We start from the raw sequence: 24,899 nt of genomic DNA, 5'->3' as shown, positions 1-24,899 counted from the left end.
TTTCAGTCAGAAATTCTGGTGGCACAATTAGAAAAGTGATTCAACACTTAACAAAAGTATGTGTTATTACAAATACATAAGCCGAAAAGGGCTTTAAGTTCAATTGCTTGTAGTGAGGTCACTACACAAATATGCTATCATCCACAATCTTCATACCACCTCCGTTTGCATAAAATTTTGACTACCGAACAATTAAGAATACCTAACGAAAATATCACCAAACACTTAGAATACGCTATTATAAATAAATCCTTTAATAAGCAAAATTTAGAATGTAAAGAAGGTTGTTATTGAAACATTAACAGCTCAAGGAGGAAGTACTACATTGAAATACAGAAACCTAAGATGACCTCCAGTGAATAGAATTTCTGCTACGCAATAAATCAATACTTACGAAACATCTGTAGCTTTGTTCATGATCTTCATTCGCGTCGGTGTGTTTTTGCTTCTTCATCTTCCCGATGAGATAATGAGATGATCCTTCCTTCCAGATAGCGAGACAAGTTAACTCTTCCACTAGGACATAAAGGTTCACTTTAATTAAGATAACAATGACCTTTTATTAAAGAGCATTTTAATTTAAAACCTTAAAGACAAACTACTACTATAAGAATCCGAATATACAAATGAAAGATGAATACTTAATACAGTTTTCTTGATTTGTTCGGTAAGCAGTTATTGCGCTACCGATAAAAGGAAATGTTTAAAACATGACTGCTCCTCCTCAGTGTCTGCTTCAAAGCAAAAATAAAGTGTTATGTGAATTCTGTGATCCAGATTGCAGTGCCAAGTTGTATTCATCGGCAGATGGTCTCTGAGTAAGGAGAACGACGAACTTCACACACCTAGCGATTGAGATGTTGTTGAACCTATAAACTTTGTGTGGGGCGGGGGAAATATAATCTTCGATTTTTTCCCAAGAAATTCAAACTTTTAATCGAAAATCTGAACACAGTGAAGTCGAATTAAATTCAGATTTCCGGTGAAAATTTAGTCACAAAATATAAATTTTACCGTATTTCTGTACAATAATTGTTGATTATTCCGCCTAAACTACGAACGTTTTTCTCTGCAGTTTCGTAATTCATCGACATTGATGATTGTACAGAGAACGGATCATTTTCAAATGAGGTTCTGCCCTCTTTTTATTGACAAAACCTACTTAAAAAGTTGCGATATCTCACAAAAAACGACCCATATAATGTTTTCCATAATTCCTATGGAGTTTTTATGTTCTTGTCGTTTTTTCAGTTTAAAAACAAAATTCAAACCTCATAAAAATCGTAGCATATTAAAACTTGTTATTTGTTGCTTCATGAAAACAAACAATCTATGAGACTAGCAAAAGCATTTGGCTTAACTTGCACAAACATATTCTGAACTGCTATAATAATGAAGGGACGGTTAACATCGAAATCTGGTTATATGTGGAATACGTTTTTATAAAAAAATAATTAAAAAAAAGTATATACGGATATATTTGAACAGCCTTTGGCGCTAACATTTATTAGTATATAATTTTATTAATAAATGCCTATTCATAATGAAGTATTTCTTATATACATATAAAAATGTACGTCGTAAATGCATGCAGTTATATCATTTTTCAAATTATATATCTTTCTGCAGTTTCATATCCAGCGAAATGGAACTAAAAGAAAGAAAAAAATGTTTTAATGATCCAAATATCTCTAAGCACAAGATGTGCTCTTGTAATATGCAAAAATAATGAACAACATAAGGAATGCTCATTTCGTTTCTCTTTTCTGTTTTAACGAAAAAAAAATGATGGACGTGCTTTCAATTATTTTCTTCTGTTACTACCGCTTTACAAATAATATATTGAGAAACGAAATATCTAGCAAAGTGGGACGAAATTTTAAAAAAAAATTATCCCAGCTAATGAGCTGGAAATGAAAACTGAAAGATAAACCTGAAAAAAAAATTAAATAAATTTCTCGCTACATCATTTAATTCCACTCTGAAGGAAAATGCATTTAGTAATGAGCCTTCTCCTGTTTCTGCCCGACAGTCTCTGAAGACCGACAGTTTGCTTTTATCAAAGCAAACAACATTTTCTAACAAATAACTCGTATTTATTACTTTTCAGATAAACACTGAAGAAACTACAAGGAACAGTCGGCAACAAATACTAATCAGATAGCTTAGGCAATTTTTCCATAAAGGGATGTTCGTTTTATTTCGTTCAAATAAGATGTAAACACTTTATTTAATAAAAATAAGACGCTCAAATAATGAATCTAGAAAAAAATGCCTGCTTATTAAATTTTCTTGAAAAGATTTTGCGAGCACACACTCTTTTGCTATATATATAAATTTTATGCGCAGAATCTGCAGAATTTTACAAAATGGTTTCAGAATTACAGGGAACAAAAATTCGATCATATACTAAGTAATAGACGATACTGCAATAACCTTTTCTTGTTTCTCAGCAAAGTACAAAAATAATTTCGAAAATGGAAAATCAGAAGAACAATATTGTGCATTATGTATATTAAAGTGTTATTGAAGAGGTTTACCAAAAGTCAATTGTTTTTCTTTCCGGAAAGAAAATCAACTTTTGGCTAGCTTAGCAGCTTGTAAATGGCCTATAAAAATTCCAAGTCACGGACATAAATATACTCATAAATTTACTTCTGCCATAATGATTGCATAGGGCAGAAGAACCATTGCACCATTGACATACAGTTATATACACATTAACTCATCCAACGATAAACTAGCCGTTTCTAATGTTATGTATATGGATCTACTGATCACATTCCTTAGATTATTTCCAGCATTTTATCCTCCCTTCATGCTTTTATATTAGCAATGTAGATCATTTTTAATAATAGCATCTTTAGTTCGAAATAAAAATCATTTACATTACGTGCATAGTTTCTCAGTTTTGTAACCGACAGTTTTGTAAGCATATCCGAATCCAGTTGTGACATGAATGCTTGAGAGATCTTTAGGTAACAGATGAGACTAATACCTTGCTTAGTGAAGACGTAAATTGGCGTGAAAAAACCTGTTTAGTCTTTAGAGTAGGGCTCTCGGGTAATATGGGATTAGCACGGTATTAAGGTGTTATAGGTTTCCACTTTTCCTTTAGTGGTTGGTGTTGTCATAAAAATATAAGTACAGTACTTCTGACAAATAAGGCCCAATCCGCGAATCTCTCTTCTTCACTATAATTTGTATAGTCGAGTTGATTATGTTGGTCTGCTCTCAGCTCCATATTTAATTTTTCCCCAAAGTGATGTGTAGTATCGGATCTCTGCTGGGTAGTGCCACTTTGCACTCCCATTTGCACTCTCAATTGATATTTCAACGCTCCTTGTAGTCTGAAATGATATATTATAGAAATATATGTGTTGCCAAAGCTGGGGGAGGGGGTTCTATAGAGGTGCGATCGCGACAGCTTAGACAAAAAAAAAAGTACCGTAAAATGTCCAGATGTCTATATAACATTCGTTGTTTCTTGGCACTACGAAAAGGATCATAGTCGAAACTAGGATTATCAGCACGTGGTCTTAACCCCTCCCCCCCCCACATTTAACAGATAGGACAATCACTGGTAAATCATTCTTCTAGCAGTTTCCGTGGGTTAGTCGCAAGAACATCAACATTTGTCCTTTGATTTGAGAGAAGTTACTTTGAATTCCGCTTTATACCCAAAGAATCAAGGTAAACGTGAGTTAGATGGAAACTCGAGTTTTTCATCGTAAGAAACAAACAAACCTGCAAAACCTGCCGCAATTAATCAACATAATTCAATGACATCATTGGCTTAATTTCTTCTCCGTATTTCCAACCAGTCTTACCTAATCCTGCTGGCAGCAATGACAAAATAGTCCATCTCATCTGAAGAAGTGTGCATAGCAATTTGTCAACCTTACCATAGGTGTCCAACTATTTACCATCCAATTGTGATGAGTTATGCATCTTATAGCTGTGGAAATTCTAAAGTCCTGGTTTAGAAAATCTTCTGATGCAAGACGAGAGAAAAGTACACCTCATTTTAGTATTCTTTGTCTCTTTCTGCACACATTTTTGTGTAGTGTGCCTGGCTGTTTATCCGGTTTCTTTTCGCCATCGCGTTTCCATCATTTAATGCTCTCAGTCACAGATGATCTCGAGTGTTCTACTGTGTTGCAGTTATACTAACTAATTTGATTGCACAAAATGACAGCCTATGCTGGAAAGCCGACAAACTCTAAGACAAGCCCTACTGTAAGCAAGGTACAAAACTATAATCATTTAGCGTTCATGGAGGTACATCAAGATACAACAGCGTTTCCTTGTACCTTGCTGCGCAGTTTGCAAGTGCAGCCCGAAGGATAATATGTAAAAACTATCATTCGTCGGCCGACACCGACACGTTGAAAGCGGAGTTCTGGACATTGACTAGAACACGAATCTGCACAAAAGCATTCAGAACAGAAGCTCACTCAACACGGGTCCCCATGGTATGACTGCAGTATGCAAGTCCCGCATTACTCGAACCAATATGCAGCGTCGACTTCGGTGGTGCAAAGCGCGTGTGCAGTGGAAAAGTTGAAGCTTGGAAAACTATGTTATGGAGCGACGAATCACGCTACACCCTCTACCGAGCAGATCGATGTGTGACGGATGCCTCTCTTACCACAGTGCGTAACCAGAACTATGAAATTCGGAGGTGATGGTATGGTGCTGCTTTTCCTGGTTTGGCCTCGGACCTCTGTGGTGCCATGAACATCGACCTTGGAGAGGTATCTGAACATTCTGGACAATGCAATGCTAACTACTTTGTGGCGTTTGTACGGAACTGACCATTGTCTCTTTCAGCAAGGCAATGTACCGTGTCATAAAGCTGCTGTAACTGCGTCGTTCGTGGACTAGACTAGCCTCCACAGAGTCCTGATCTCAACCCTATTGAACATCTGTGGGATGAACTGAAGCTTCGGGTGAGGTTTAGGGACGTCCGCCCCAGGACCTCATTACATACCTACAGGAAGAACGGACAAAAATTCCTATTGACCGCTATCGTACGCTTGTGGTAAATATAGCCCGTAGGACTGCTGCAGTCATCAGAGCGAAAGGAGGTCCTATATCTTATTAAGGTGAGCGCCATGTCTGTTTGTTCCTCACACTATGGGATCAATTGACTTCTTTCCAAGCAGTGTATATTAAAGTAGATTTAAAGTGATCTTGAGAATCAATGGTGTGATTATTCGCAGCTTCGAAAATTTAACTATGTGCATGTATTTGTGCAACGCTAAATGCATATACATGCAACCGTATGCAAATATACGCAACTATATGCAGAATTCGAAATGGATCTAAAAGGAAGTCTTAGATAAGCATGATCGGTGACTAACATTTTTTTTTTATCTCATCAAAAATGTAATATTGGTAGACTTCAAATGGTAGACAAAATTTTGTCTGCCATTTGAAGCAATGATAGACAGATTCGCTAAAAGTTCTCTAGACACCTTATTTCTTGTTTCGTAATAGATTTTATTAAGGTATAACAAGAGAAGTTGGTTTGCTATTACTAAACAGGAAAAGAGTTGAATGCCTTACCGCTGCTCTCAGATCCCTTAACATCAGCGCACGCTTGAAACCGAAACAGAAGACGAAAATCTTCGCTGCATGTGTCCAGTGTTGAAAGAGGATACTTACAATCTCCATTTTCCCAAGTGTACGAAAACGTAAACGGTCCTCTAAACGGACAAGAGACTGGTGAAGCATTCACTATAAAATGCAAACACAAAAACTTAATATTTCTTTAAAAAAATCAACGTAAAAATAAATGCGTCGCTTACTCACCAGAGTATATATACTCTGTATAATAATCTAGCACTAAAATATACAAATAACATAAAAATAATACTACAAAGTTTATAATACTAAATATATATATATAATGAGAGTGTATTACGAAAGGTTTTTGCTTCTAGAAAGATCTCAGTTCGATTCTTGTTCGATGAGTATGCAAGGGTTCCTTGCATACTCATACTTGCATACAAGTATGAGTATGCAAGGCTGGGCTAGTGGGCAGCTGACTTTAGTCAGTCTCCCACTAACCCAACCCTTTATGGATATGTCATATTTTACCACCAGATATGAGCTATCGCATACTTCCCGTAAGTGTAAAATAGTGGAATAGCTGGTATAACATACATAACCTTAATATTTTTAGCGGAAAATTAACCCAGAGTAAAATTAGGATAGGATTTTTCGGAGTGCGTGCTATGGCTGATTTCATGTACCAATATGCACTCACATGTTGAGCTATACATGTGGTAAAATATAATGCATATTATTATATTGAAATTAACGAAATATGTAAAAAAAATGGGAATTTTCACATATCGTATTCTAAAAATTTACAAACAATGATAAAACAAATTATTTACTAATAAAATTCTCTCGCGGTCCACCAGGATAAATCACGCGCCCACTACTTGTCCGCAAACTACACTTTGAGAGCCGCTGATCTAAACAACTGACTTAAAAGCTTCTCCACATCCAACTAAATACAATATACATGTTAAAAAGACATTGTGCAGGTCTGTTTATTGTTGACGCTGATGTTTTATATATCAATTTCTAACCAGCTGAAAGAAAAACAGCTCGCAATCAACCTGTTCTTGCTGTTTCAAAGACCTTTTATTGGAATCTCTATAGTTTCTATGCAAGACGATTCTCGTCACTGACTACTTTTTCCCTAAGAAGGTTATCCACCAACCTTCCTATAGTTATACTTTACAAAACACAGTCCAAATTAAAAACTGTATCCTACATACATATATTCCTATATATTAATCCTATATACATGCAAAATAATTCTTAACTGCTACGAACGTATCAATTTCGAGTTTGCAATAATGCTGAATTTTATCATATATCAGTGACATTTGTAGTTTTCTATCAAATTAGTCCCTGCAATCAGTTATTTGTTCTTATAAACATGCTGCAGAAAACGATGAATGTAAGGTTAGCACGAGATAAACATATACGGGAATATCGATTAAGTGTTTGGGTTTCCAAATTGGAAAGTTTCCACTTGCATAATACCCGACTGTCATGCTTCATTTTCATTAATAACTAGTGTTTGGAGTAAGGGAGTAGGAGAATTATGACGGGGGGGGGTATTTAATCAGTGTATCTTCCTCACAGTTTAATTTAGTGACAGTCTAATCGTTTTCAGACCATCAAACGGGCTTTTTTTAGCATGCATAATAGATTGGATGTCCTTCCAGAATATATCGGCATCAGTTTATCGATAGCGTGCACTGGGTAGGTACAGTGGACTATCTAATAGTTTCTTTCATTAATTCAATAATTAGAAAATTGTAGACAAAGCCTAAACAGAGATTTTTTAGGCTTTGTCTAAAAAATCTCTTTATATTTTTTTTTCAGAACTGCTTTTTATTGATAATCCATATAGGCTCAACAAAGAAAAACAATTGTAAAAACTAATGGAATGAATATAATAAATAAAATTACAATTGAGCGTTATAATAAGTGTTCATCATAAACAACGTGATAAAAAAACAACCTCGTGCAAGGACTTCGTCCTGTTAAGTTCAAATTCTGTTTTATTTATCTGTCTATTAAAAAATAGACAGATAAGACAGTTATTTTAAGTTTTCAATAGGCGCTTATTAATAAAAGAAACCGCTGAATCCACATGAAACTGTAAAGAGCATAACACCAACTTAATGAGCAGTTATTGCGAATTTCTTTTCAATGAACAGGAAATACATGTAAGTTTTCCTTCAGAAACGAGATAGAAGAAAGTCGAAAGATGCCATTGTGTGTGTGTGTGTGTGTGTGTGTGTGTGTGTGTGTGTGTGTGTGTGTGTGCGTGCGTGCGTGCGTGCGTGCGAGAGAGAGAGAGAGAAACAGAGAGAAAAATTTGATAATGTAACGTTTACTGGAAACATCATTTATTTGACATACCTCTAAACATAGAATACAAATGGGCATCCACGTGGAGTAGTGCACATGCCTGTTGTAGCGTTTTGTGTTCGTCACAGTAGGCTAGAAAGATAATTCAATTAATTTGTAAGGATGAAAACATTGCAATGAAATTTCAAAATAATATGAAAAAATTACCTTAACTTCTAAACGTTTCTTAATAATAAGAAATGGATAACTTACATTTTACGGGAACGTAGTTAGTGGAGAGAACTATATATCTATATATACATTTACAGTAATTCCTAGATTTATTTACGCAACAAAAGTCAGTGAGATCACTCTTCAAAGTATTCTTCTGCTGACTACAATCAGTGGTCAGCAGAAGAATATCCTAATGCAAACATTCAAAAGGATAACATTTCAAATAATTTTTTTTTGCGTTTCTGTAACAAGAAAAATTTTAATGCGAAAAGATCTTGACGTATACCACTAACTGTTTTTTTTTTTTGCCAAGTTTGCTTATGTTAAGTGGTGTGTGTGTGTGTGTGTGTGTGTGTGTGTGTGTGTGTGTGTGTGTGTGTGTGTGTGTGTGTGTGTGTGTGTGTGTGTGTGTGTGTGTGTGTGTGAGAGAGAGAGAGAGAGAGAGAGAGAGAGACGGACAGAGAGACTAATAAAGTCATAAATGAAGTGCACAGATGCTATTCATGTTAATTTTTTATGCCAATCATTCTAGTTTCAAATCAGCTTCTGAAGAAACTACACTTCAGTTCTTAAAGTTTCTGGTTGAGTAGAAAAAAGAGACGTTCTCTTCCTTATTTGACTGTGTGTTACATCAGTATCCTTAAGGTCTCAGAAAGGAAGAAAATCATGGTTGGGAGGAAAAGGAAAAAACTATGAATCTTTCTGAACATTGGGCATACTAAGATATACACTAGGGTGCTATAAATGGTGATTTTAACTGTTTTGATCCTAAGATACTGCTGCTCAGAATCTCTCTCTCTCTCTCTCTCTCTCTCTCTCTCCATGAAGACATAAAAATAGTCAGTACAGAAAGAGAAAGAGAGAGATCATTTACCAGCAGATCTAGATCTTCCAAATACGTTGCCGCTCGTTTGGTTTGGCCACTTGCCTGCAGGACCATATTGCTGCCGATTAGGGGACGAGAATATAATACAATACATAGAGGAACTTCGGGTAATACGGAATACTATTTTGTTTTTGCAAGATAAAATGAAAACTGTTAAAGGAAAATCTCTCTGTGCTGATATAACCCAGAATGTTTTACCTCAATTGCTGTTTATGAAATTCCTTTATCTCGGCTTTATTTCTTTTTATTCAAAGATTGTGAAAAATACATTCTGGGGGTAATGTGGAATAGAATACTTTGTTCCATCCAAACCAATAGGCTATGTGTTTTATTATGAAGTAAAACTGAAAAAAATCCTGAAAAAATAACTAAAGCGCGCTTGCAAACATCATCCCCCCTCCACACATACATAAACAAGAATTTTGACCTGACATACCTATTCTGAAATCATACATGGCGTGGTCACGAACTGAGAGCTAAAAGGAACCTGAAAACTAGGCTGAAATGAAACTCATTCTTTGTTATAGCCAAGAGTGGGTTATGGATATCAGAACTGAAAGACTAAAGTATAAAAAGTTTTGAGCATACGGAAAACAAGAAAAAAGAATGTCTACACACGACTGGCGCTCCAACAAGATTAATTCCTCGCGGGCTTGGAGTTGAGGGGGGGGGGTAAAGGCGTTAATAGTTCCGCTGTAGTTCGACAGGCTGCGACACTTTTAGGCGAGAAACCGCCTAAAATTTATCATCTTTATCATATTATTCTTTATCATCTGAAGTTCCTATACTTGACGAATAATGTAATACATGTACATAATGCATAACTGCATATAATATATAATACTACAGATCTGGTTATCACAGATAACAGTCTGTATTTTATCGGTGTATATTACTCTTTATTATGAAATCAAATAACAATAACGGCATATTATTCTTATCTGACACATAAGAAAAATTATTACTTTCATAGTAATTCAAGTTCTGAGGCTTTTTAAGGTTTTTCTCTCTATAAGCCAAATACACAAATTAAATGCGAACCAAAATTCAGTTAATGCAAAACTAGCGCATGCACAGTTCAGGTTACCGAGTAAGGGTTTTAGACGCTGCTACTTTAGACTGCACGTTACATTCGCGATTTGTTTTAATTATTTTTAAGAAGTACCCTTATCAAGATGGACAAAAGGAAGATTCCTTCGGATAAAAAACACTGAACGCAAAAGAAAAAAGAGTTTTGTCATTACATTAGAGCAAACATTTGATGTGGTTAAACGACATGGGCGTGATCATAGCAACTCGAAAATAGGACGAGACGTCGACATGCCTGAATCTACAGTACAGAGTATTTTAAAACACGCAGGGGGAAATAAAAGAAAAGAGTAAGGTTGTATCAGCTTTTTTTGTGGTTTTCAAACATTTACAAGGAATAGAAGTGTTACAATGATATTATTCTTATCAGAGCGTCTTTTAACTGTATGGATTGGGGATTGCATTCTCCTTAGCAGAGCCACTCAGACAAAAGCTTGAAATTTGTTAAAGAGAGCGAAAAAAAAATTAATGCAATAGAAGAAACATTTAATGCAATGCTAGTTCGATCTATTAAAAATCGAGTTCAGCTAAATAACGTTAAAATTACCGGTGAGGCGGCCAGTGAAAATGAGAACGCAGTATCTAAATATCCTGATACAGTATTTTAACAATTAATCGAAAATGGTGGATGCACTAATAAATAAATATTTAACGTCGATGAAAATGTTTATTGTAGCAAAGGATGCATTCCAAAACTTAAATTTCTAAGAAAGAAAAAACAGTTCAGTCTATCCTGCTAAAATATGTCCAAAGACAGATTTTTCGTCAGTGTAAGCTTATCTTCAGAATCATATTTAGAATGTTTTGTTTTTATTTTACTCTCTTTAAATAATAAATAAACACAATGAATTTAAATTATAAGTATATTAATTTTTAGCCTTTAACTGTAGTATTTCATTAACAACATATAAAAAGTTATATCTACAATTTTTCGTTGCCTATTTGCGTTCAGGTGGAATCAATTACCATATTTTAGATATAATTATAAGCTCAAATAGTGCGAATAATGTGACCACTTCATATGATTCATTATCCGCACTAATCGAGACCAACCTGTACATAAATGGTAGCGGAATGTAAGTATTTAAAATAGTATATATTCCGAAATCCAATAAATAAGTTTGTGCATAAATCAAACTGTGAAGATTGGCATGAAAATTATTGTACTTACTTTCTCTATATTGTAAGATATTTGTATGCTTCTCATAGATACCAACACACCGAAAACACTTTTCTTCTCTGGAAAATAAAATTATGTATTGTAAAATTAATTCAGCGTTATACGTGGAATGAAAACTTTTTGTTTGGAGTGAAATAACATGTTCTGTAACAATAGATTTCTGTTTTATTATTAGAGATGCGTTCAGTACGATGGGCCCAATTAATTATACTACAAAAGAAAGAAAGCCTCATTATCAGAATTTTTTTGTTTTTTTTTTTATGGAAGAAACTTAATTCATAAATTTTCTCTAATATAAAATTACTATTTTCGAAGAGGTATTATAAATCTGTTGTCTTATCTTGAAACATTATGCAAATGACAGTTTAAAAAATGCTTTCTTAACTTATTGACACACAACTGCTGTTTTGCATCACGTTTAGATCACAACAAAAGATATTCCACGAATTGTTGATGAATTCTGTTCAAAACTGCATTCCAAAGCAAAAGAAACGTAAGCAACAAACACTTGATTATATGTATGAGACAGCTGGGAAGAATTCTGGCGGGGTTCAACACTCATGAATTACATAGAAACTATTATACCAACCTACCACAGTTCGGCAGCAAATTATATTTTTCCATCCGTCTCCAAACCTGAACTGAAAGATGCTCTCTCCCAACTAAACCCCTAAATCTAGCCCAGGAATTGATAACAGCAGACTAACAGATCGTATACCATATTTTGACCAAATCCGGTATTTACTGTAATGCAAAACTGTGTATCGGGGGATTAAGACTCAGGAAAACTCAAGTCTTTCTCAGAAGAAAGACCATGCCTCACTTTCAATAACATTCCACTTACCAAGATCAGTAGATGTTGTAGATGTGAAAATCTTGAGCTGATGCCCCTCTCCCTCAAGTTCGTTTTTAAGGATAATAGTTCCTGTGTCCATTTACGTAAGCACTAACATTAATCTAATAAAATTTATATTTAACAATTTGCACAAAGAGTGATTTCATTACAATTGATTTCATCAACTGAATGACTGAAGCAAATCTCTGAAAGAGTCTGCTATTTGATTCTGATAGTAGATTTGTACCTGTAGGTTCCTGCGACAGATAATGATTATGAAAAATCTGCATAGGCTATATCAGATAGACATGTTATGAAAACAGCTAGAAAACATGCATACTGTCCGATTTTTTTAAAGTTCCTATGAGTAAGGACCCTCATCCGTCTCCTAGAACTAGGAATAGACCAACCACTTTTAGATTCGCTCATCACCACTTTTCTTCTATTTCCAGAACCAAAAGATATATTCATGTGGTGATTTGTTTTAATGTTACGTGATTCTGAGCATAGACATTTTAAAGCAGACATCTATTTCTGCATCACCATTTAATTGCAAACAAATCAGAAGAGTAAACATGCTGCGATGTTTTGAATTACGCCCCAAGCAACTAAGGAAATGGGCCAATATATTATGCCTGCTACTGGCTTGCATTCTTTAGGAAGATTTGAGAAATTTAGCGAGAAGAAAAATTGGGTTTCCTAGAGTAAAACCCTTTCCATCACCGGCACACTTTCTGTTGAAAAGTCTTTATAACAGATTTTTGCATTTTAGACGAATCCGAACCTATTCTTTCCAACCAAAGTTCTTGAGTTAAGATGAGATAAACTGGCTGCAATCCTGAGAATCGCAATTTTTTAGTAATTGTAAATAACAATTTTCGCATTAATTTTTAAAGTTTTTAAATTTTAAAAATTTAAAATTTTTAATTTATACAATAAACTTAAAGAGTAATTCCGTTTTTGTTATTTTTGAATATAAAAAAATTCTTCCTTTATATATAGCCCTGCCGTACCGTTTCGCTTCACAACGATCCGTTCATACAACGATTTTCAATTATGACTAATGCCCATTTATATGATACCGCATTCGCTTATACGACGAATTTAGCGACATGACGCTCACATGAATCAACCGATACGTTAATTATGCTAAGATTAAAATTATTAAATTTAGGGACGAGGCATCTTTTAGATCAATATGTCTGTCATAGAGAAAACACAAAAGAAAATAAAAAACACGATCTACTACCATTCAATGTTTCTAACGTTTTAGTTTACAAAATATTCTAAATTGCTCATTTGCATAACCGACGTAAATAAATGTTACATCAGTTACGCACATATATGACTGCTTATAAATATTATTAAGCCATTACATGTGAAAACATTATAAGTGAAAGTGAAAAAAAAATGATTCGTCACACGACAAAATTCATGTGTCGTATAACAGTTACGTTCATAAAGTTCTTTAATATTTTAATATCACGTTATTATGTGATATTTGGCATAATTAGGTAATTTACAAAATATATTAATGGAAAAATGATAAATGGCATAATATGAGCGTTCCATTCAAATCATTCAGAGGGAAACAATTCAAATCCTATAGAAGCTAGTTAGCCGCATATTCATCGAAAATGTGGCTAACCTATCTTTTCACCGAAAGTTTGTTAACTGAAAGTGAGAGAGAGAGAGAGTTCAATTTAGAAACAGTGAAGAAAATAGTTCTATAGGGGAAGTCATTTCTTTGTGTCCGGCAACGACGTCATTTCAATGGCCTCCGGGAAATGAACTCAGGCTGGATGATTTGGATATTGCAGAAATCGCTGTCGGAAAGGATATGTGTAACGCTCGTTTAATGAACATAATGAAATACTCAGAAAAAAAGTCTTTAGAGACTGGAATGATTCGCCTTGAATGCATGCCCGTCAAAATAGATGATTTCCTGTCACTGTCAACCTAATGCAGGAAATTAAAGAAGTAAAACTAAAAATAACAATTTGGGCTGGAATAAGCACGTTTGAATCTACGACTGGAATTATTTTACATAACAGCAGATAACCGAATTAATCATTAATACACACTAACCTGGAAGCGGCATTTCTGAGGAGTCGAGTAAAAAGTCATCTAAATTTAATAAAAAGCATCGTTTAAGCTAGTTGTGACTAAAGCCAAATGGCAAAGTGACTGAAATCATATGGCTAAAAGGTTACTAGCGTATTAGTTATGAACCAAATATTATTGATGTCGATAAAAATGTGACATATGGTAAAATATACTTGAGACTCAGTTGCTCAGTTGGTATCGAAAATGCCCTTTGGCTGAAAAAGGATGAGTTCGAATCCCGTCAGGGACAAGAGAAACCTTATAACGTCCAGACTGCATTCTAACTTGCTTTTCAGATGACTATGTTATCCAGTCCCATACGGTGTGATGGTGGTGGTAGGGTTTTCCCTCTCAGAAACTCAGCTTTTTCATCACCCAAACAGATACGCTGGCCAGAGCTTTGACAGTTCATGAAGATTGGATTAACCGTTCTATCAAAGCATTAATTAGGTTTAGATGAAGCCAAGTTATTTGTAAACGTATTGACTTCAAAATATTAAGGGGAAGCCGGTAAAAATACTGCAACTGAGTACTTTACTGTAAGCCTGAAATATCTACTATTAACAATCAATTAACGTAAACAGAAAATGTACTATAAATATCTTTGCGGGTAAAGATGTTAAACCATTTGAAAAGAGAAGGTACTTCTCGGAGATAGAGAATCAAGTGAGCAGAGAACTTCAAACTTCACAAAACCGATAGTAAACAAAACTGTTTTACAGATAATAATGCCAGTGGAATCTAGGCAATATCTACGATGTCATTTTTATAAATATACACATCTAGTAGAATTAAGGAGAATTTTTCTACTTTCCAGTCTTAGACAATTAACATTGTCAACTGGATATTTCATCATCATCATCAATTTCCTGATACGGGTGTTCAGGTTAATATGGCAGCATCAGTGGCGCAATCAGAATTTAATCTTGAGGGGGGGAAAGGTGAGTAGACGATTTGAGAATGCACACTACGCATCGCATACGACCTATGACTAAGCATCTGCAATGATCGCCAATACATGATACCCGTGATCTCCTCTGGCCCGGCTCGGAAGTGGAGCTCGGTCCGCCCGAGCTCTACTTCCTTTTCTTTTTCTTTGGGGGTGGGGAGATTCCAGGGCTCCCCCTTCTGAGGAAGTCCTGGTACCCTCAAATCACTGGTTTTATTGATAGGAGATTAATTATCATTAATCTCCTATCAACAAATTCCTTCGAATTAGTCTATCATATGCGAGCACTCTAACTTTGTCATAATCTAACATTTCATGCTTCTGAGGCACTTCTGACTGAATCAATCCACCTAGATCTTGGTCTTCCTCTGGGTCTCTTTCCTGCTAACTTGACATCAAACACCTGTTTTGCTAACCTTTCCTCACTCATTCTATTTAAGTGGCCATAGCACCTTCGATTAGATCTGCTGACACATTCTTGAATGCCAACAATGTCAAGTTCGTTTCTAATATCATAATTTTAATATGATTTTGACATTGCTTCTAACCGGTCACTCTCCTAATTTTTTTCAGAATCCTCATATCTGTGGTCTTTGATAAATTATTTTATTTCTAGCCCAACTCTCGTATCCATAACGTAAAACTGGATTGAACACTGTCTTGTGCATTGCTCGTTTTGTGTTTTGGCTAATTTCTTTCTTATTCCATATAAATTTATTCAGCTGACTACCCACCATACCAACTTTGCTTATTCTGTTGTCTATTTCCAGATTTAACCTGCTGTCTTCACTAAAAATTGTGCCTAAATAGCAGAAATATTTTACTTGTTCTATAGGATCTCCATTCAGAATGCAGCTGAAGTTTTCTATATTCTTGCCTATTTTCATAGTTTTGGTCTTTTATTGCTGATTTTCATGCCAAATTTGTTACAGCTGTTATTTAATTTAGTAAGTGAATCATGGAGACTTGCAGTAATATCAGGCTTGATGCCACTTTCTTTCATAATGTGATCAATATAGATGATGAATAAGAGTGGAGATAATGTGAATCATTGTCTTACCCCTGATTTTACATCAAACCATCTTCCTGTTACTTCAATTCTAACGGCTGATTGACAACTTAAATACAGACTATGTATTGCTCTGTACAATGTCCAATTACCGCATATAATTGTTGAAAATATTTTCTCCGGGCACTTTGTCGTATGCCTTTTCTAGATCTACAAAACTTAAGTACAGATCCTTGTCATATTCCCATAATTGCTCAATTATTTCTCATAAAGTGAAAATCTGGTCTTGACAACCTCTATTTGGCACGAACCCAGTTTGTTCTTCTCCAAGTTTCTCTTCCACAATCTTTCTCAATTTCTTTTCAAGTATGTCTACATGTCTTACCTGGAATACTTAGTATAGAAATTCTCTGTAATTCTCACAATCATCTTTATTGGAGCAGAGCTCTCATAGTTCCCATCTATAAAAAACGGAACTACGAGAGCTCTGCTCCAATAGTCTGGAATTTTACCTTCTGACCAGGCCCCCTAAATTATGAAATGTAGTTAATGTAAATTTTACCTCGATACTTGAGTATTTGTAGTTGAATTTCATCTACTCCAGTTGCCTTTCGTTATTTCAAGTTTTAATGGCTTTTTCTACTTCAAATATTGATATGTACTCCTCTTTGCATTCCTCTTGAAAAAATTTTAGTACGGTTCTTTCACTTCTTTTTTTCATTTAACAGTCTTTCAAAGTAATTATTCGAGACATTTAGGATATCCCCATCTTCTGTTTTCATGTCACCTTTATCATCTTTGATTCCTTTTACAATACTCTTTCATCCATTTCTGAACTTTTTCAATAGCCTCCAGAACATTCTGCCACCATCCTGGTATTTATTTTCTAAATTCTTACCAACATCTTCCCATGACTTTTGTTTAGCTACTTTTGCATATAGCTTAGCTCTCTTACATATTTCTCTGTATTCTTTTAGGGCATTTGCTGACTTATTTGCTAGGAGCTTTTGATATGCTTTCTTCTTTTACAGGACCGCTTTCTGTAACCTTGTATTCACTATGGGGTTCTAATTTTTCTATCTTTGCAGACAACTTCATCACATACCTACCTAGCTGAATCAATGTCTTCTGCAGCGTTTGCTACCGAGACTCTAAGGTTTGGTTGTTGTTTTCAATCTGTTTCATTTTTTCTTCAATAATGCTTGTATAGTCGAGTCTACGGTTACTTGTAAAAGCTGCTCACCTCTAATTCTTTTTAAAACTTTCTTACCTACTGTTCTTTTCAATGCGATATTCATTTCATCCTACTTAGCACTAAGTAATGGTCACTTCCAATTTAAAATCCTCTGTCCTCTGTACACTCTTGTATACTGAACCAGCATGAACATATCCCTATCAATAATGACGGAGTTAATGAGGCTTTTCTTATTTCTTGAGTCTTCTCTCCACGTGAACTTGTGCAAATCTTTATGTTGAAACATGGTACGAGTAATGACTAGTCTATGACCTGATCAGAAGCCCAGCAAATACTTACTATTATTATTAACTTTGTCCTTTTCTCCAAATTTTCCCAAACGTTCCCGTTTGCTGTGTGGGATGCATTTCCTACTCCAACTGTTCGGATCTCCAACAAGAACCACTTTTTCATTTTCTTTATGTAAGCTGTTTGTTCTAATTGACTCAAAAAGTCCCTCCAATTCTTCCTTAGAAGAACCTTCTGTGGACCAGAGTCAGGGCCGTCGCTTGATTAGGTCGCGCCCTGAGGCAAACAATTAAATATCGCTCCTGATGGATTATAAGACAAAAATATAATAAAATCTCCAATGGCTATTTTGTTTTTATTACAAGAGAAACATTAATGCAAACGATCAAAAAATCAACTAACGCCTTTTATTCCCTAATAGGGAGTAGGCGAGGCCTTTATACCCTATCTAGCTTTTGGAGACTGAGTGGGCAGTTCAATCTCCACCGGTAGCCAATCAGAGATAGCTTGCCCATGCCTATCACTAATTATAGCAGCCGCCGATAAAGAGTGTGGCAAACAAGTGCTGCCATCTCTTGGTACCTAACCCTAACAAGATATATCACTGTCTGAAATAATGTGGGTACTACGGTCGATTTTTTTGAGTTTACAGGACGAAAAACCCGAGTTTCCAGGAGGAAAAAACAGCTTGCCTGTGCCAGAGATCGACTAACTCGGGAACCGGTCGAAGATAGGCTTAGAAAAATTTCCTCCAATCGGCGACTAGACTAGAACCTAGGTCTAACTTCAAGCGGCCAAGACCAACCAATCTTTCTTGGGTCACTGCTGTTCGCAAATAATTTTTAATCAGTTTAAGCTTGGAAAAACTTCTTTCCGCACTTGCTAAGCTAACAGGAATTGTAAGCGTAGCGACGGCGACTACCGCAATATGGCTAAATGAGAGCCTTTATTAAGCCGCGCCGTGAGACAGGCTGTCTCTATGCTACACCCTGTCGACAGTACTGACCAGAGCACAAATAAGTTTCATTGTCCATGTCCCAATTTTGGAGTTTGCCTACATACCTCTACTTGAAACTGCCTTCCAATCAAGAAGTTTATCTTCATGTTTGGCGTTGAATGCTATCGCTACTCCTTCCTTTCCTTTATTGCCTGACAATATCATCCTATACTTATTATTTAATAAGATCTCATATGTTTTTGTCTTCTTTGTCTCAGTAATGCCAATTACGTCCAGGTGGTGTTTTTCCGATTCTTCTGCAAGTTCGATTTCCTTTCCATTAATACTCATTTTGATGGTTTCTATCTTCAGTTCTTCTGAAGTTGGGGGTTGTTGTTCTTATTCTTCCAGATGTAGAATTGAAGCTTTAATATTAAAATTAATATGGATTAAAGCTGAAGAAATTGATTTTGCCATTTAGAAGGCTTATGGCTGTTATAACTCACTATGCAAAATGCCTAGGAATAGCAAGTTTCAAGAGTAGCAAAAATGGGCAAAATGTTATAAATCATAAAGCCAGCAATATATAAAATCATAAATTTTATATATTTTCTTGAAATTAGAGGAGGGGAGGAAATAATATTTGCCTAGGGGCGGTATATGCTCTCACAACGTCCTAAGGAGGTCTCAAGTATGTGATTACTGCAGAGATTATAAGAAATCTACAGCTTGAATTCTATACTTGTTAGTAACATCAAAATGGAAACAGAAGAAAATGTCACTTTATATCGACATTTTCGATACTTAATAGATAACTAAAAATAGAATACATGACATTAAAGTTGACAATGTTATCATAAATTATATTATAAATATAAATTTCCTATTCACCAATGTTCATATTTATATATTTATAAATAAACATATTTATAGATACATTTGAATATATGTATATATTCATTACTTCGAAAATATATAAATGTTGCAATTAGGAAGTCAAAAGTAGTACATCGTGTTTGGACCATGTGTAATATAACATAAACAGAATCCAAATAGTAGTTAAATTAACTTTTCAAACGGCACGAATGGCAAAAAAAAAATTAGAACCTCTTTTTCTCCAAAATAAAGTACGTGCACACTGAGACATAAACTAAGACCAACTAGATAACTCTTGGGAGTAGATAAAAATCTATTGCGATGATTCATAATAGATTCATTAAAGTATAAATTATTAAGAAAGAAAACCAGTCCCAGCTAAATTATACACAAAAAAGTAACAAAGCCTTGTGCACAATAAGAAATAACACTCTACTCAAAACTTAGATATAAAATACATAAAAAGTTAAAAATATGCCACAAACAGTACAATGAAAACGGTTTTAAATACTGAAGTACTGCATTAGGTAATAGAAAGAACAACGAATACATCACAAGGTAGCCTAAACAAAATTTGTAAAATAATTTGATCGGAAAAGATATTCCCGTGAAATTTTTGTACCCTGAGGCAACTCTTTTCACACTTTAGTGATATAAATGACAGAGAAACAGACATAAAGGAAGGCAAAGCATTAGCTGATAAATTTTCTATATCATTTTGTCAGAGACAGCAAACATTTTTGCTGTCTTTACAGTGCCAGTCAATTACACTAGTCAATGAATTGATAGTTCCATGTCTTTACCTCACTTTCAAATATGAAATTAGAAGTGAAAATTAGTTTAAAACTAAGGAAACCTTTGCTTAATGCATTCCTTTGAATTGTGTGCAAAGGAATATCAGAAATATATAATGGAATCCATAGTCGAGATATTTAATTTGCCATTTAAGACCAGTCGTTTCCGTCAAATTTTAAGAAGGCTAATAGTTCAGAGTAAAAAGGAAAGGCAATAATTATTTTAACAGTCTATTTGTTCCTTTATTTTTTCAAAAAACACGATGGAAGGGTGCATGTGTAGGAATCTTTTTTTTATAAACAGTGAGTTTTGTTTAACCAACTAGTATCCCAGGACCCGATCTAAATCCGACTGAACAAGAGGGCAGCCCTACATAAGAAATTGAGCTTGATTTTTGAAACTTAACAGAAGCACATGAAGTTGCAAAAATTAAAAAAGTTATTTCAAAAAGTTAGTACGTAGGCGAAATAACCTACGTGCTAACTTTTGGCACCAATTATAGATAAATAAATGAGCCCAGTTTCGTTTGCTTGGTTAGGCAAGTGGAAGTCTGCACTCGAAATCCAAGACGCTGTACATGCGAATCACGCCGTGGGCAAGGATATTTTTGAATGCCTCTTTGTGGAGATGAATTTTAACATGACATGTTTTGGTCTTTAGAGGCAGTTGTTTCTGGTTTATATAATCCTAAACCACCACCGGTAGTGACGCACAATATGTTCATAACCTTTCTTGTGTGGATGCAAAGTTTTCGCAATAGTATTCTTATGTCATTCCTTGTCATAAACCTGGACCTAGAGAATTTTTTTTTATAAAATGTATTGTAGACAGTATTCCCTTTGTCATTAAAAATTCACAATTTTTATATAATTTCGAATCGTTGTACTTAATTTTTCCACCAAAACTGGCTCGATTTAAACCAAAATTGAGACGATTCGACGTAGTTCATTAGATATTCTCAATATTTACATCATTTCGAAACGTTTTATACCCTTTGTCCCGTTTTTTCGTTGCAGTTTAAACCAAAATTAAGATAAGTTAACAAATGTTTGTGTAGATCTGAAATACTAAGGTTGAGGTACACGGATCTAGAGTCGACTTGTTATATGCAAGAATTAATATATAATTCTTGCATGTAATATATAATTCCAACAAGTATCTCAGGAGTGGTGTTGAAGATTTTGGAAAAGTTAGTTAGCGCTCGCATTCAGAAATTGGTTGACAGAAAATCTCTACTTTGCAATGAACAACTTGGGTTTGCTAAGGGAAAGTCATGTTTTAGCAACTTACTCACATCTATAATAATGTTACCATTGAACAAGGAGAATGGATACACCATGATACTTTTGGATTTTGCTAAGGCTTTTAACAGAATACAGCATGGAATACTGTATTCTGTTAAAGGATGGCTGACTGACAAATAATAAAAAGTGGTATATTGGGGATGTGAACCTGTAAGATTCAAGGTAACCAGTGGTGTGCCTCAAGGATCAGTCCTTGGTCTATTGTTAATCAATCTGTATATTAATGATAGTGGGAAGGATTTGACATGTGATATAAAGCTATTTCCTGATGATGCAAAGATAAGTAAGGTAATCAAGAGTGCTGCTGATATGCAGTATTTGCAGAATGATTTGAATAGGCTGAATTGTGGGCATGGGAAAATGGCTGTCATTTCAATGTTAATAAATGTAAAGTCATGCACTTTGGTGTGATTAGATATCCAAGGTCGTATTATATTGATGGAATTATGCTTGAAGAAACTGATATGGTTAGGAATCTTGGAGTTTTAGTAGACAGGAAGTTGAAGCTCAAAAGTCATATAGCAAAAATTGTAAATACAACTCAGAGAATAATGGCAATGCTGAAACGAACTTTTACATGCAAAGATAAGGATGTCATTTTGCCTCTTTACAAGGCCTTGATAAGACCTCACTTGGACTACTGTGCTCAAGTCTGGTCTCTTGGTTTCCGTTGTGCTTCTGATAATTGGAGAGAGAGAGAGAGAGAGAGAGAGAGAGAGAGAGAGAGTACAAAGGAGAGTGTTAAAAATGATATCAGGATTATGGAATACTGATTATAAAGACAGACTGAGAATTTGTAGACTGAAGGAACTAGCAAACAGGAGAAAGAGAGGTGATATGATTGAGACTTACAAACTTCTGAAAGGTCATACAGGATTTCAGTTGATGGAATTTTTCATATTATGAACAGTAGAAAAAGTACAAGAGAGCATCCTTGGAAGCTGAGAATGAATGTCACTAAGAAGGGGATGGAAGCTGGATTTTTCTCTCATCGAGTGGTGCGTGATTGGAATGGATTGCCATTAGATGTTGCGTGTGCAAGCAGTATAAAGGAATTCAAGAATAAGTATTGATAGTTGGTGCGTGTAGTATGTGGCCTCCCTCGATGAGTTCCTGACTCCCTAGAGGTCTTTATATATATATATATATATATATATATATATATATATATATATATATATATATATATATATATATATATATATATATATATATATATATATATATTCTGTGCGTGCGTGCTCGTGCGCTTTACATTTCAAAAGCAAAAACAGAATATGAAAATAGAGAATAGAATAGAATAGAGCCTCCGCCTGCGATGAGTCCTTGGACTCCTTGGAGGTGTCACCACGTAATAATAACAATAACAAAAAGCTAGCGTACATTTTTATCTATCCATGAACATTTATTTCTACCAAGCGACACTTGTCAAACCGATTACAAAGGTGAAGTATCAGAATTACAATAAAAACAATACATGAGCAAAACCATCTCTCGACCACTTCAAGGATCATATTCCAAAGTTCCAGTATCTTGACAGAAAAAGTCCAGCGTATAAAATGCTTTAAAATATCAAAAAACAACAAGCAACATTAAACTTGATTAATGTCTGCTTACCCACCGAATGGCAATCATGTCGTGTACATTCGCAATCCATGAAGGTTTTTATTCCACTTTCAGCCTAATGAGATTGTTGTAATGCAGGAAATCGTGAAATTAAATAACATTCCCCAAACCAAATTATTTCCTGTACTAATCGTAAGTCATCCAAACTTATTCCTGTAATGAAATCGTTAATGTAGAAATTGTAAATAATGAAGCCAAACAAACTTTCTTGTGAAGACGGAAATTATTTCCTGGCAGTCACCAACATTAGCAGCACGGTTCGGACAGACAGCGAGTGAACTGCTGGGGGGTTTAATAGCATCATTGACCGCAAAAGTCACACAACGTGACGAGTAAAGAAACCCTCTTGCGGTCTTAATGTCGTCTATCCTTGCACGCTTCAGTCACCATCCCTTGTAGCCAGAACTATTAACAAAACGAGATCATTTGTCACTAGCAAAAATACCACGAGGGAGGGCGTACCCCTGGCTCGCTCCGGAAACTTTTACTGCTCATAACTTGTGAGGTCAAGAATCATTTTGGCGCCTTCGTCATAAAAATTTTGTTGTACTTTTGACACTTATTTCCAAATAAGCTTTTATTTAATAAATATGTTACCTAAAATATTGATAATGTGATGTCGCGAATCCACAGCATTAAAATAATCAGAGCGCAACATATTTCTTAACGGATATTAACAATATTAGATTTTTATTCGTTTAAATCATTTGTATATGCTTTAAAATGTACGTTCAAAGATATTTAAAATTAAGAAGAGGGAAATACCTCATTCATTTTCTTAATAATAAGCAGGAGTGCAGATATTAACTTCACGGGAGTTCTCATTTAACTGCATTCTGCCTCTGTAATTTAATGATTATAACAAGAACTTTGATTCGATAAACTGAGATTGAAATCTACATTAATTTTTTTAAAAAATGTTTGAAATTATGGTTGACCAATTTTCTTTATCGTATCCTTAATTTTATAATATTTTTATAATTTGAGTCGCTTTTTTTCTTGTCTTTACTAACCATTCTCTGATAAGAATTTGTTAACGTGTAAAATCATTTAAATGACACATTAAATCATTAAAATTAAGGTAAGCTTAGGGTACGTTCGCTTATTTTAAGCCTTTCATAGCTTTATATATCGACAAATAATTGAATCCTCACTTTGGCTAACACTTCAGTAGTCCAGCAGTTTCCATTTATATTAACCATTGATAGACGTGGTAAAAAATACCCTTTACGTAACAAATGAACTAACCTGATATAATCTGATTTTGTAATTGCATTTTTTTCGTATTATATCTAATCAAATACGAACTTTTTTGATTTCTCATAACTGCTTCTAGCAGACCCATTTGCCTAGACTCTATATTTTAAAATTTTTAAACTTCTAAAAGAAAATAAGAGTATGAAAGGCAGCTTACCTTTTCGATGTCGGGTCTCCAAGATCGCATGCTTAGCTGCTAATTAAAGAGGCGATAAAAGCAGGCACCTTCTTGACAAAGGCAAGGCACTTTTTTTGAGTTATTTTCCCTTTGAAACTTTAATAAACCTGAGTGAACTACACTACTAAAGTAGCTTTGCTGACAGAAAACAAATTACTCAGAACAATACACTATAACCCAATATGAGTTTATTTCTCTCTTTTTCCATCAGATATGCAGATATAATTGAACTCATTCTTCTTCTTCTTCCTCTTCCCATATTTCTATTTAG

The 24,899-nt window shown here is 34.8% G+C and overlaps 1 protein-coding gene across 1 annotated transcript in view; it reads right to left on the bottom strand.

Moving 5' to 3' along the window:
• Positions 1–24,899, bottom strand: part of LOC150095468 (uncharacterized) — a 78,504-nt gene that overhangs the window by 25,813 nt on the left and 27,792 nt on the right. Inside the window, exons 3-6 of the mRNA XM_090410577.1 lie at positions 11,265–11,332; positions 7,957–8,037; positions 5,572–5,742; positions 395–516 (exon numbers count right to left, since the gene is read on the bottom strand). Coding sequence (XP_090266703.1) covers positions 395–516; positions 5,572–5,742; positions 7,957–8,037; positions 11,265–11,332 — 442 coding nt within the window. The remainder of the gene's footprint in view (positions 1–394; positions 517–5,571; positions 5,743–7,956; positions 8,038–11,264; positions 11,333–24,899) is intronic.

Source organism: Typopeltis vanoorti, chromosome 20 (assembly GCF_054136105.1).
Source record: "Typopeltis vanoorti isolate ZY-2024b chromosome 20, IOZ_Tvanoo_1.0, whole genome shotgun sequence".
NCBI classification, from domain to species: Eukaryota; Metazoa; Arthropoda; class Arachnida; order Uropygi; family Thelyphonidae; genus Typopeltis; species Typopeltis vanoorti.
This window is presented reverse-complemented; position numbering and strand designations above follow the sequence as displayed.